The sequence below is a fragment of the Serinus canaria genome, chromosome 3, assembly GCF_022539315.1.
Source record: "Serinus canaria isolate serCan28SL12 chromosome 3, serCan2020, whole genome shotgun sequence".
NCBI classification, from domain to species: domain Eukaryota; kingdom Metazoa; phylum Chordata; class Aves; order Passeriformes; family Fringillidae; genus Serinus; species Serinus canaria.
In genome coordinates this window covers 56,519,691-56,533,747 of record NC_066316.1, presented here as the reverse complement: position 1 = coordinate 56,533,747, position 14,057 = coordinate 56,519,691, and the positions used below count along the sequence as shown (strand labels likewise).

The following is a 14,057-nucleotide window of genomic DNA, read 5'->3' as shown; positions in this document are numbered from 1 at the left end:
ATTCTAATTTCTGTGTTGTGTTCTAGCTTATAGACCAGTTAAAACCTGGCGGAAGATTGATATTACCAGTTGGCCCTGCTGGGGGAAACCAGATGCTCGAACAGTATGACAAACTAGAAGATGGCAGTGTCAAAATGAAGCCTCTGATGGGAGTGATATATGTGCCTTTAACAGATAAAGAGAAGCAGTGGTCCAGGTGGAAGTGATTTTCTGTTCCACTTACTTCTTCCACACACATGCAAGGTGAAAGGGTGTGAATTTTAAGCAGATAGACTGCAAGGCCTGCCTTTGCTGCTGTCATTGCTTTCTGTTCCTCCATACCATGAAAAGTGACTCAGTCTGCATTACTACATCACCCAAAGGAGGTTATGCTAAGTTTGAGTTAAATTAAAAGCAGAAGAAAAATATTGCATGGGTTGCACTTTGTCTTTTTTGGACATATTTTCTTTAGTCTTTGGTGTTTTGAAGATTCTTATTTGTTGTTTTAAACACAGTATTTTCTAAGGTTAAACTTCACTTTTAATGAATTTTTTATAACTATTTGGCCCAATAATTAGGGTGAAGTGTAAAATTTTACTTAATAAATACTGTTTTGTCCTTTAAGTTAGCGGTAATTGGGTGTTCATTTTTTATTTTTCTGAAACACTACAAATGAAGAAAAATCTTTGCAAAATCATTTGTGGAAAATGTAGATGATCTTGCAAGCACTTTTCCTTTTTAGCCTCCAAGTAGCAAAAAGTAGAAAAGATAATTCCTTCTTCCTAAAGTATAAATGTAGTTGAGTAGTGTTTAGAAAATTTTCCCAGACATGTTATTAGAATCTGTCATCTGTCTCTGATGGGGCAGTATTTGTGTTTGCCAATACAGCAAATTCTAAATGCCTTTCTAGAAGCAGGAAACCTTCCAGTTTGCTGAATTGAACAGCCAGTAATAAATGAATAAATAAATAGACTTAATGCAGCTGTCAATTTAAGCCATGCTAGTATGTGAATGAACAAAGCAGCAGCACTGTTTTGCTTCCTGGCAGAAAGTGCTTGTGAATGTATTGGCATTAGTGAAGTGCAGAGATGTGCATTGAGCTCTGAAAACAACTCTTGAGTTTTATAACCTAAATTTAGATTTTTGGCTTTTTTCCCCTTGATATTTTGGAGTATAGCTTGTGATTTGAATACACGAATACTCAGTCTAACCTATCAAAATATTCCTAAAAATACAAACAAAGCAGTTTGCATACTGTTGCTTAGTGAAACCTCATTTCAGCGTTTCTTGGATTACTATATAGCCACCACGTACAAATTACTCTTAAAACAACTTCAGTGAGGTACTGCTTAGTTCAAAGCTTGTGAAGCGTGCTTGCTATTCAAATGTTTGATATTTGTTATGCAAATGAATGCTTTGGCCTCGAATATTGCCAGTATTCCCTCACTATGGTACTCAGGGATTTCCTGCCTCTTGTAAGGCTTTGGAAGCTTTCCTTTGTGGTCGGTTTCCTCCTCTGGCAAATGTTTAATTTAAGTTTGGAATCCATGCTGCACTTGCTCTAAAAAAGAGTAGCTGTCTTCTTAAACCTTCCTTCTCTCAGAGAGTTTTCATAGATTTTTTCCTATTTCCACCTGATCTGATTATAGTAGCAATTGGGATTTTTTTGGTATCCCAAAAACAGGATAGCAGCATGTCTTCATAAAACACTTTAAGAAGGGTTTCTTGAATGACAGTGTTTATCCCTTGCTACAAGTGAAGCTGGGATACTGTGTTAAGGACTAGAATTCAGAGTTTTTAGCATCTCTTCGGTGCAGTTTGGTATTTCATTTTGTAGTCTAGCTTGGAAAGAGCTCATAGCTTGTCTTTGGGCCTTCTTCAGTCATGCATACTGTAGGATTATTTTCCTCAGAAATTCGTATCTGTGCTCTTCTGAAACACTTCTTGATTTTAATAAATTATTTTTAAGAATTTACAATGGTGTTATCAGAAAATACAATCGCTTAGCCTGAAGGGTTCATCTGCAATGGCATAGAGTCTGTATCTTGCTATGTGCATTTAAATTTCGTTCAGTCTTGGAACTCTCTGTTAAAGAAAATCTCAGAAGTCCTCTTCTTGTAACATTTGCTATTTCTTTAATTGTCCTTTTTGTGATTTGAAGAAAATTCCCACTCCATTTTCTAGGATAACTGTCAGTGTACTGCTGACCTTACAGGAGGTCACATCTTTTTCTTTTCTTTGTTTTTCCTTGTTGGTGGCTATGAAGTATATGGTGAGGCAGTGCAAAGGAAATTCCTAATTATAAGGCAGCATTTGCTATCTATGCTGGCATCAAAGATGAAAGAGCTGGTTTTCTTCACTTCCTAGATTTCATTTTTTCTTTTCTAAATTGCTCATGATCTGTGAGCAGAGTTCATTTAGAGTCTCCTCTGAAAAAGCAGAATCTCTAAGTGTTTCTGTAATAAAAATCTGTAGTGTATGGGAGATTAGTTGATGTAAATCTCAAATTCATTAAACAACAATCATTTTAAGATTAGCTCAAATCTGTGTGTTTAGTTTGTTATTGTTTTAGTTTACATTACGTGATTTCATTCCTAATGTAGGTAACTCTTTCATCACATTGAATGAAGAACAGGTGTCCCTTCACAGAACAGAATTGATAGGCCAGCAGCATTTTCCTAGGGTAGCAGACCCTCCAGTTGGCAGGAAAGAAGCTGTTAAATTTTTGCTGAGCCATTCACATTTTGCAATGTTCTTTAAAAGGCTGTAAGGTGCTTTTGCAAAGGAGCACAACACTCTTAAGTGGTGTTTGAAGTCAACCCTATCTTCAGGTATTTTGTAATCATGCTTCACTATTTAAAACTTGTAGTGAAATGAAGTCTGGACTAGCTGGAAGGAAAAGATTCCTTGGATTTCAATACATTGCTAAATAAAGCATATTATTTGTGAATACTGTTAAATTTCTTTAAATTTAGGCCATGACTTTGGAGTTTTGGTTCAGTTGCAGCAGTATTTTTTAAGCTCCCAATATTAGTGGGAATCCTCTCACATGTGACTTCCTGGGACATTTAGAAGTAGGATATATACAGGATCCCTATCTGGTACAAAACAAAACAATGCAGTGTGCCAGAAATCCAGCAGTCAATTCCCAGTTATGTGATTATACTGATAAGGGTATCCTTTCACATAAAACTTCAATTGTTTTGGGTTTTTCTACTGAAAAATAGGTTGGAGAGAGGGTTTCTTGTGTTGCACAGTTGGGAACATGGCTTGATGGCTGCCTTATTGGCAGATCTTATATAAATTAGGATCTCTCTGGTTTTATTTCTATGTGGAAGGACAATTTTAAGTGTCACAGAATCATGGTATTATTTAGGATAGAAAACATGTTTAAGGTCATTGAGTCTGACTGTTAACCTGGTGCTTCCAAGTCCACTGCTAAACCATATTCCTAAGGGCCACTTCAAGCCATATTTTAAACGCTTTCAGGGGATACCTTGTCCTGCTGGCCTCACTACTGCTGATACAGAGGCATAAGAGAATAACAATGTAAATAACAGCAATGGGTGTCTATTGCATTTTGGATTTGATTTCCAGACAAGCAACTTTTTAAAAATTGTGACAACTACTTTTGTCTTACGTATTTTATTAGTAGAAATTATTTATAAGTGTCATGTTGAATTTATATTTGCTGATAAAATACAAAATTATAATGACAGTATGGCTTTTCTGAACAAAAACTTAAATGACTAAACTGGGGCTGTTACTGTATCCCACTTATGTGTACATAAGTCATGATTAACACTCTTTTGGAAAATGTCTTTATTAGGATACATATTAATATGTTTATGCTTGGAAACTCTTATTCAGTGTTTCAAGTGCCCCTGATGAGCTGGTTGACCAATTTAGTTTGGAATTTGCAGGTATTGTTGGCTGGAATTCCTCAGGCCATGCAGAATAATGATTATGGTTTAAGTTTTTATTTTATTTTGGCAAAAAGAATCTCTGCACAAAATATTTTAGGTTAAATTTAAGAATTATGAATTATGTATCAGGGTAATTTGACCCTGACTGAATGCCAGGTGCTCACCAAAGCTGCTCCCCCTACAACTGGACAGAGGAGAGAGAACACAACGGAAGGCTCGTGAGTTAAGAACAGGCAGAGATCACTCACCAGTTATCACCATGGGTACAACAGACTTGACTTGGGGATACTAATTGAAATTATTGTGAAGTAAAATCAAAGAAAGATAATGAGAGGTAAAACAAACCTTATGAACACCTTTCCTGCACCTCTTCTCCCTCCTTCCTAGCTCTATGACCTGCCCCCCAGCAGAGCAAGGAGGTAAGGAATGAGGTTTACAGTCAGTCACACGTTCTTCCTGTTGCTGCTCAGGGAGAGGGGTCCTTCCTCTGCTCCAGTGTGGGGTCCCTCCCACAGGACACAGTTCTCCATGAACTTCTCCAGCATGAGTCCTTCCTGTGGGCTACAGTTCTTCATGAACTGCTGCAAGGTGGGTCACTGTTCTTGGGATGCAGTCCTCCAGGCACAGCCTGCTCCAGTGTAGGTCCTCCACAGAGTGACAAGTCCTACCAGGAAACCTGTTCCAGCATGGGCTCCTTTCTCCATGGGCCTGCAGCCCTCTGCCTGGAGCCTGCTCCTGCACATTTCCCACAGGGTCACAGTCTCCTCTCAGGCATCCACCTGCTCCATCATGGGCTCCTCCACAGGCTGTAGGTGGATCTCTGCATCCCTGTGATCCTCCATGGGCTGCAGGGGCACAGTTGTACCACCATGGTCTGCACCAGGGGCTGCAGCAGAATCTCAGCTCCAGTATCTGGAGCAGCTCCTGCCCCTCCTCCCCTGATCTGGGTGTCTGCAGGGCTGTTCCTCTCCCATGTACTCACCCTGCTCTTCTTTGCACAATAACTTTTTTCTTTCTTGAATGTGTTACCACAGAGGTGTTGCTTCCAGTCCTGACTGGCTCAGTGTTGGCCAGTGGAGGGTCTGTCTAGGAGCTGGCTGGTGTTGGCTCTGTAGAACCTGGAGGAAGCTTCTGGCAGCTTCTCACAGAAGCCACCCCTGCAGCACCCGCCCCACCACTACCAAAACCTTGCCAGGCAAACCCAAAACAATTATGTAAAAGTGTTTGTGATATAGCTGATACAGCAGATTACAGAAAAAAATCCTTTATCATTTCAATTTATTCTCAATTTTATGCTTGATCATAGCAAATAATAAATATTTTATAATAGCACCTTTCCAGACTAAAATGCTGGAAATCTAAATATTGCATCTCTAAAGTTATAAAGTGAGAAATAATGGGCTGCTGGAACACTGAATAGATGCTGTATTTCTAATTCATAAAAGGCTACATTGTGAATTTCACTTTCAGTAATGACAACATATTTTTCATAGATGAATGACATATTGAGATGGGAAAGTCAAATGCTGCCTAATGACAAGAAAATGGAAGTGGATCTAAAACAGCGAGATACAGACTTCAGATAGATTTATATATGTTTGTTCAAATATTTAATTTTAATGTCTTTCCCTAAAGTGGTAGTGAGGGGTCGCAAAGCTGCATGACTTGTATCCCAAACTTATTGTTGATAAGATTATTGATTCTTTATAGTTTATAATTTACCTGAAAAGCTGCATATTAGATTTTTTCTGAGAATGTTTATTGTTTTTTTTACGAGATATTCATAATGGGAATTGTAGAATATTCATGTATATGTTTTCCCTAGTAGCAAACAAAAATTTTTCAAACTTTCTTACAATTTTTCAAGAATAGTAACTTTGAGCTGATGACTTCTGAAATTTGCTTTAACTTGAGCTTACAAAGTTGCTTTGATGCCTCAGTTGATAGATGAGTGTTTCTCTTGCTACAGTTCCAAAAGGCTGAGAAGGACTACTGTGGTGACTTAAATCCTAAATATATATATCGTTTGCTAAGCAGGAGCTGGTAAGCAGATTGGAAGGAGTGCATATGTGAAGGTGGAGAGAAGTTTCGTGAGTTGTGTAAGAGTCACAGTAAACAGCCATGGCCAGAAAGAATACAAATTAGTAGATCTTTCCTGTGGCTCTAGAGGACAACAGGATAGTTTTAACAAGGAAAGAGCAATCTTTTGAGTCTCCTTTTAAGCTTTGTAGCAGGATAGATTTTGTAGTACCACTGGGAGGATAGGATAACATATCCTGATTCTTACCAGTCGCTGAAACCTGGTGGATTTCATAGCTTGGCAGCTTCCAATCCATACAGGATCAGCTCAGGTCAGCTGATGCTGGTTTCTGCAAGCTGTGCTGCTTTAGGGAGAAAGCTGACAGCTGTTACCTATCAGGTGATCTGAGATTTTTCTGGCACTTTCTAATACATACACTCCAATAATGCACATATAAATTCAACTTCTAACTGTAGAAAATAAATGCTGTATAATTTTAACACTTATATTGGGGATTGGTTTGGGCTGGCATGCTGTTGTTAGATTAATGAGTAGTGAAGAGCAAGTGAAAAACCTCTTGAGGAAAGCTGATCCCCTTAATAAAGTAAATGTTCTAAAAAATAAAATATGAAAATCCTTATTTTGAATGTCACATACAGGATGTAGTGGTCAGGAATATATTAAAGCAATAAAAAAATACCAACAATTAAAACATTGCCATGCTAATATAATTTATTTTAAATTATCTTTTTATATAATACTTACATGTTTTAAGTACAAATATCATTTTAGAAAAGAAAAAACAGACCCACACTTTAAATACCTTAAGTGCACTAGCAACATTATGCAAAAGCCCTGCCAACATCTGCAGCTGGGTAGAATCATTATGTTTAATAGTTTCAAAGTAAATACAGAATGCTTTTTAGGCTTACAGTTTCTTGAGGATTTGCCTTGTATGTGAAGGATTACAAATTGCTTGTCACAGTAAAAGATCAGGGTTTTAGGAAGCTGTGAGTGTGTGGTAGGAATCAGGATTAAAATCATACCCACAATTAGGCATATGAGACTAAGCCAGCAACAGCAGTAGTCATTACTTACATACACTTCTTGAAGATGTAAAAATTAACTGATGGCAGCTCCTGGAAGTGCTAGGGATGAATGAAGCACTTGTCCTGAATTCACTGGCACTGCATTTTAAACTGGGTATCAGATGTTCATTTCTTTTTAAAGTATGCAAATACCCATTCTGTGAGATAGGCAAATACGGAGAGCTTCCAAACCTTTAGCTATAAACAGATTTTTCTTTATCCCTGCCAAGATGTGTTCTTCTGCCTCCTACTTTTTTATGCTGTGTGTAATTACTGCAGTGCTCTAAAGCTGTGTGATTAGTACTTTACTATTAGGAGGCAGTGCAAAGTGCAAAGAATGCAAATATTTATCACTTACAAATCACAACGTTTGCATCCCAACTGCATTAGATAGAAAACTAGTCATTTAAGCACTAGTTTCTACAGCCTTTTCAGTTGCTTTTACAATGTTTTGCATGCTGTCATTCCATGCTGTATGATTCCTTGAGCATAATAATGTCTTTGGAACTTAAAGGTTTTGTATGTGTGCATGTAGAACTATATTTTTGTGGATTAGTTTGCATGATAGCTGGAAATACTATTTTGTATTGAGCCAGCAATCACATTACAGAGTTTTTTTCTAATTCAGGCACTGTATGCTTTGGCTAATGAGGCTGATGCACCTACTAAAAGAAAAATTGCAGCAATTTCATTCTGAATTTTTAGATTGCTTGTGCCTTGTCAAAAAAAAAAAAAAAAGAGGCAAAACACTTCTCTTTGCGTTTACTAGTGCTCAGAGTGGCACAGTGCACAGCTTTCAGATTTGATGGGTGTTTTGCATTAAAATTAATGCTTTAGAAATCCTTAAACAAATCACTACTATATGATAACATTATGGTTGGAATATAGGTTCTATGGGATTCTTGTTTCAATGTGTTTTAAATGTCCTACAGGAACAAACCTCTGCATTTTCTAGATTCCTTTCAATGATTTAGCGAGACTTTGCGGTTCATCCTTTCTCCTAACTAGATCTCCTTTTAGCTCATACACACACTCACAGACACACACACCCTGCCCCCAGCCTTTCCACAACCTACTCCTCATTTATCGTAGCTCCTTCAGGAGCTAATCGAGTTCCTCTGAGAAATAAATAAACTAAGTGGAACAAAATGCATAACAGGGATGCACTTGTGAGTATTTCCACTTTCTTGAGAGACTGCAGCTGAAGCTAAACTTGCCTTTTTGGCAGCTACAGAGGATGGGTTTTGCCAATACTCTGTCTAGTAAGTTGGCTCAGTTGCTTGCCAGTGTGTAGCCAGCAGAATACGGATGTCAGGTAGCTGTGTTACTAGCTGTGCAGTGTGGGAGGTTTCCTTAAAGCAAGTGATCCATTAAATGTAAAATAGAGGGACCCATATTTCACAATAAGTCACATAGTAATATGAGATGATATGGGATTGCTGTTGCCTTTCCTTTGGTGTTTGTTTTTTTTCTCAAATGCTTGAAGAGATTTCTAAAGTTTTGCTGATGTGCGTAAGCACTTAAGTGTAACCTGATTCAGTATCAAAACTTTTCAAATACCATTTCCAAGGGGAGAAGAAACATAACTGCATGTGTTTTCTTTCTACAGGGATGAATTGTAAAAGCTACATCATCTTGACCCAAACATAGTGTTACAGTGGACTGCTCATCTCCTGTTCTAAAAGCTTTTTGAAAACCAACAGCATTGCAGCTTGTTTTGGACTTCGTTATACTGTTGTTATCAGCATGGAAAAGCGTGGTGTTTGTTTTATTTTTTTAGATGCTCAAGGCAAATCTGATAAAGAAAAGGTGGAAAGTTTTATGTGGGCATTGTTTTATTTAACATGCCTTTATTTCACTTTCATCTGTTCAAAGTGAATGTCTGCAAAACTGCAGATAAAGACCTGTAGCTTGTGAACTCTAATGTTGATGGGGGAACTTGAACACTCACTTCTCTCGGCTCCTGTGTCCCTTGGTAAAACTGCTTCTGTGCACCTTACGACACTACGTAGGTAATACCAGGTTTTCTGTGTTCCAACGTCTGCTAGATGCTACTAAAAGGAGATGAACTTCCTTTCTAAGCTTTTGACATGGTGTCATAGACTAGCATGTAGTAGATACAATCAGCTGCTTTTTTACCTTAAAACCAGGCATTTGTATATATTAAATTTCAAGACATCAGAGGTAGGTGGCCACTCTTATCAAACATTGCCGTTCAAGCTGGACATAACAGACATGGTTTTCCCTTCTAAAATTGATTGATGTAATCTTGAAATTCTGTTGTGGTTTATACTCAGTGCTGGTGTGATACACATGGAGCTAACTCCATAAATGTGAGGTGAGGTGTGTTCCAATCACTGAACAATTTACGCAATGCTGCTTTGCCAAATAAAGTTAAAAGCAAAAGGGGGGTTTGGGCTTGTGTGGGAGATTAGGATGGGTAGGTAGTCTGATATATGGATTGCTAGGTTCTTTATTAAAAGCCAAAACCCCTTTGGTTCTAAAAGAAAGATGCTTTTGGTAAAGCTATTTGCTGCATTAACATTCTTGTTTTTATAACTGTGGGCACCCAGGAAAAATTTTGGCTTTTTAGAAAGTGAATTCTAAATTGCTGTAAAAGGAATGCATCGGAAAGAATCCTGGACTCCTAAGTACACATAGATGCACTTGTTCAGTTTTCATATAGAAGAATTGTTGGGAGGCTATAAACCTTTTTTCTGACATAAGTTTTGTGTTCTGTTGGTGCTGTAAAATGTTGACAGTAAATTGCGAAGCAGTACACTAAGGCAGGCTGCTTTGGGAAAGGGGGGAAGAGTGTCTTCAGTCATCTTGCTCATATTTGAGCAACCTGGAATTAAAGTAAGCAGCATATTATCCTTGGTTTTTTATGATAGAAAAGATTAGAGAATAAAACAACCTACAGTGATCTCTGGAAAAAAAACCAAAACAACTTCCTGTGGTGGAGGAGCAATAATTTTGTTATAGGATTAATCCCTGAAAGTATAAAGGTTATAATTCAAAGGTCTCTGAATATGGAAAAGAACATTTTAAATAACCTGCCTTTTGAAGGCCAGCCCCATTTTGTTCCTCTGTGAAAGATACTATATGACTTAATTTATTTAGATGTTTGGAAGTTAATGTATCACCTCTTGATTTGACTGCAGCCTGGGAGCACATGCACAAGATTAATCTTATGAAGAAATTAATATAGTACGTATGCTAGAAAATACAATCCAGAAAAATCCACTTGCGTCTGACAAATTTGTACTAACCCACAATCAACTGTGACTCTAGTTCTTGGTGTTGAAGTGAAATAACTGATGCATGCTAACGTTCAACCCTTTGGTCGCTGTATCTTTCAATTTGATTTCAGCTTTATTTACATCTTCTCACTAATTTAATCAGTTAAATGAAAGATATGAGCTCAACTGTATCCAAATTTCCTGTCTCTGGACACAGTGTAATAAGCTAGCCTGACTTGGAAGTGGTGTTAAAGCTGAGACCTGATGACAACTTCCTGGGGAGAACCACTTCAGGAGGTGTTAGGCCTCAGGGACCAAGGCTGGTGGGAATAGTGCACCCATTCCACTGAAGGGGCTGATGACAGTCAAGGTACTCGGACAGAAAGAAGTATCCAGGAGTAGCATTTAGGAGTCGAAAATGGAAACTGCTCCATGATGGAGCAATGGTTCTGAAGTAAAAACTGAGAGATGAGGACAAATTGAAATGCAGAAGACTTGAAGAGCTTGAATAAATGCTGTGTGAACTGTCTGAATTGCTACTTTGCCAAATAAAACAATTTGAGAGGAAGCTGTATCTAGGTGTCTGCCTGATTTTGTGGTTGGTTTTGTTGTTTTTTAACCTTCAACAGGATTTCACATATCCAAAAAAAAAAAAAGTATAAAAAATACTGTTTTGCTCACTGACCAGAACTATGTGTCCGTTTTCAGTCAATTAGTGTATTGCATCAATTACAAAGCCTGTTAATACTACCTGGAATGTAAGTGGTGTTTTTGGTGTCTGTTTGGAATTTCTGAAACACACATCTGTGTGTTTTGGTGAACAGGCTCTGTGCACAGTTATGTCTGCTGTCCATAGTTGTACTCAGCCACCTTGGAGAGTGTGATTTGCCACTTGGAAGGATTAAAGCTTTCCCTCTTTATAAGAGGGGCAGTCATGTTTCACTGGGCTGTTACTATCACCTCTAAGTCAGAACAGCTTGGGAGAACGGATTGGCTGAACTCTGAGTTGCTTATCTGGTTGTGTCTGGGATCCAGACAGTAGAAGACTTAAAAGGCCAATACCTATATCCTGAAAACCCACCAAGAGTTGTGGGCTCTCCACAGAGGAGTTTGATGTGCTGCAGGGATGCTTTTCTGTTCAGCCTGGTCAGCTGGCTTGAGGACACAGAGCCTGTAACATGACTTTTTCTGGAGGGAAATCAGCACCCAGCACGTGTGCACCAGCACTGCTGATGAAGCCACCTGGATGATTCCTGAAATGTTTTGTAGTCATCAAGTTTGAAAAGGGCAGTAATGCCTGGAGCCAGGAGGGCTCTGTGTGGTAGGCTCTGGAGCTTGCAGCTGGCAACAGTTCTCTGCACATGTGCAATGTTTTTGTGACAGGGTGACAAGCTCCAGGATTTTTGAGCGTGGAAGGACTGTGTAATTAACCCATCAGCACAAAGAAGTAAAGTAAAATACTCAGAGAAAAATTCTGAACTCTCCTTCCTGCCAGGAAGAAGGGTGTTTAACCCATTCTTACAGTAGCAGTGTTTTCTTCCTTCTACTCATTAATGTGCCCTAAGTTGTGCTGCTTTTGATTAAAATGCACTTCACGGAAGGAAGACATGAGACAATTCCTTCTGAACTCTGAGTAACACAAACCATGCTCGTGATTTGTAACTTTGGTTCTATTCAGCTGATTTTAAACATCTTAGGATGCAGTTCAAAAGATGAATAATTACCTTTATGAAACCTTGATCCCTGTCCCAAGCAATGTGGAAGAGGTATTCTGCTGAAGTGAATGAGGGGAGGTCCTTGTTCAGAAGAAAGGCAGATGGTGAGCTCACACATGCACGTTGTGCAGAACCAAACAAAAAATTCCGAGGGGAAGTGCTGCCTCACAGATGGCACAGGGAGACACAGGAGATAATGAGGTCTGAAATTGGTCTTTTGCATTTCGGGATGTTTAGGCTTCCTAGATCAGGAAGGGTAAATTAGAGTTTAAGTACTGTGGTATACAATAGCTGGCTTTAAGCATGGGGTTTAAGTTGGCTTTGTGGGTTCATACATTTTGCCTTTGTTGAGTCTATTTGAGTTTTGTCCATTTGCTTTTAACTGTGAAATGTTGTGAACTGCAGACCAGTTGTGGTAACTCACAGGCACTCATGGGGTATCATAACCCCAGTTTGCCTTTACTGTAAATAACACACTTGTGTGTTCAAACCTCCCAGCTGGCAAGGTTTGGGGTTCCATGCCTCCAGCCAGATCTGAGGAAATAAGCATGGACTAAAACTTGGCCTTATGCTGGCAGAGGTGATGTTAACTTCCCTCTACCTGGCCTATTTACCTCCCACACTTCATCCTTGACAAACAGCTGCTTTCTGTTCCAGGTAGTAGTTTTTTTGCACAGCACAAATTCATGCTGCAGCTGATGCACTCTGAATTTTCCTATGAAAGGTTGTTACTGTTGTCATGCTCTTGGCCGGGTGTTAATGAGATGCTCAGCAGGATGTGCTCAGGAACTAAAACTGTATTTCTTTAAATTATGAATTAAGTGGACATAGCTATTGCTGAAATATGTATGGAGGAGATCCAGCTGCCCACTGAGAATTGCCTGAAAGCTTCAGAAGGAAAAATGAAAATAACTCACATTGTGTCTCATCATACCAAACTTAGAACTTGAGACAATTTGCCTTTTAGCAAAACTTTTTTAGCAACAACAGACAATTTTCATAAAGAGTGTTATTGGAGTCACTCTGAGATCTCACTTTGACTCTCTAAGGTTTCTTTTAGTCCAGTCATTTTCATCATATGCTTCTGAACAACTGACCTGGTAGACACTCTTGAGAATATTCCCTAATGCTTCTGAGAAGCTGAAGTCCTTTTCCCAGCCATGGTTTGGCTTATGTTTGCATTTTATGTGTTTGTACTATTAACAGGCCATGTGTCTTGTTTATTATGCTCTGCCAAATCCTTTTTCAGCTATAATGTAGAAGTGGCATCAGATAAATCAGTAACTTTTATTGCAGGTGCCTTATGGACTAGGAGGACACTCTCGAGGACATTCACCTCTGGTTAGGAAAATGGGTGATTCAGAGCACCTGCCCAGGCTACTGCACTGATCAGAACTCTAGAGAAGCTGCTCTCCTCTGGGTATAGAGTCAGCATCAGGACAGTCATCTCTTGGGCATGGAATTACCTTCAGGGATACTTTCCCTGTGAGTTGTCTTCCACTGAGCTTCCTGCTTTCAAGTCCTTTACAGTCCTGCACTCATTCAAGCTCCCTGCTCTCTCTATATGTGTTGTCCAGGCATTTTGTTTGAGTGTAGAAATCTTAAATTCATTTCTTTAATGCATTAGGATCTGGTAGTTTTAAGAACTATGTTGAAATGTCTTGCTCTGCCCTCTTTAGAACAGGATTATACATTTCTGTTGGTCAAGGAAGTGGCAACTCACAATTGTTCACTGAACCTTTCTGCTGTGTCTAGTTTCTGCCAGCTTGCTCAAAATACATTTTTCATTGATTTATGAGTGGTTTATAACTGTCAGTCAGGAGTCTAAGAACTGCAAAAATTAAAATTTTAGCAGGTGTATTTAAAAACGTGCTTCTGAAGTATGCTAATCCGGTCATTCTAGATTTCTCTTTGTGTTTCAGGACTCCAGTGCAGAGTGCAGCTCATTTTCAGTTGTTTTTAGTAACTATTACTTGAAAAATATAGAGTAGAGTTACTTTTACACAATTTTCCCCCCTTTCAATATTCCTTGTTTACAGCATGTTTCCCTGTCACTCAGCTCAGACCAATTTTGTCATGGGCTCTTT

At 38.7% G+C, this 14,057-nt stretch overlaps 2 protein-coding genes across 6 annotated transcripts in view; one reads left to right on the top strand and one right to left on the bottom strand.

Moving 5' to 3' along the window:
- PCMT1 (protein-L-isoaspartate (D-aspartate) O-methyltransferase) overlaps positions 1-10,829 on the top strand; it is a 36,919-nt gene extending 26,090 nt beyond the window's left edge. For 3 of the 5 annotated variants that reach the window (XM_009095262.4, XM_030235549.2, XM_050972255.1), the window contains 2 exons: positions 27-196; positions 8,623-10,829. In XM_009095262.4, coding sequence (XP_009093510.1) covers positions 27-196; positions 8,623-8,635 — 183 coding nt within the window. In that variant the 3' untranslated portion in view covers positions 8,636-10,829. Of the gene's footprint in view, positions 1-26; positions 244-8,622 lie in introns of all 5 variants that reach the window. The other 2 variants (XM_030235548.2, XM_050972254.1) reach the window with 2 other exon arrangements.
- KATNA1 (katanin catalytic subunit A1) overlaps positions 1-14,057 on the bottom strand; it is a 183,098-nt gene that overhangs the window by 83,222 nt on the left and 85,819 nt on the right. The window lies entirely within an intron of this gene.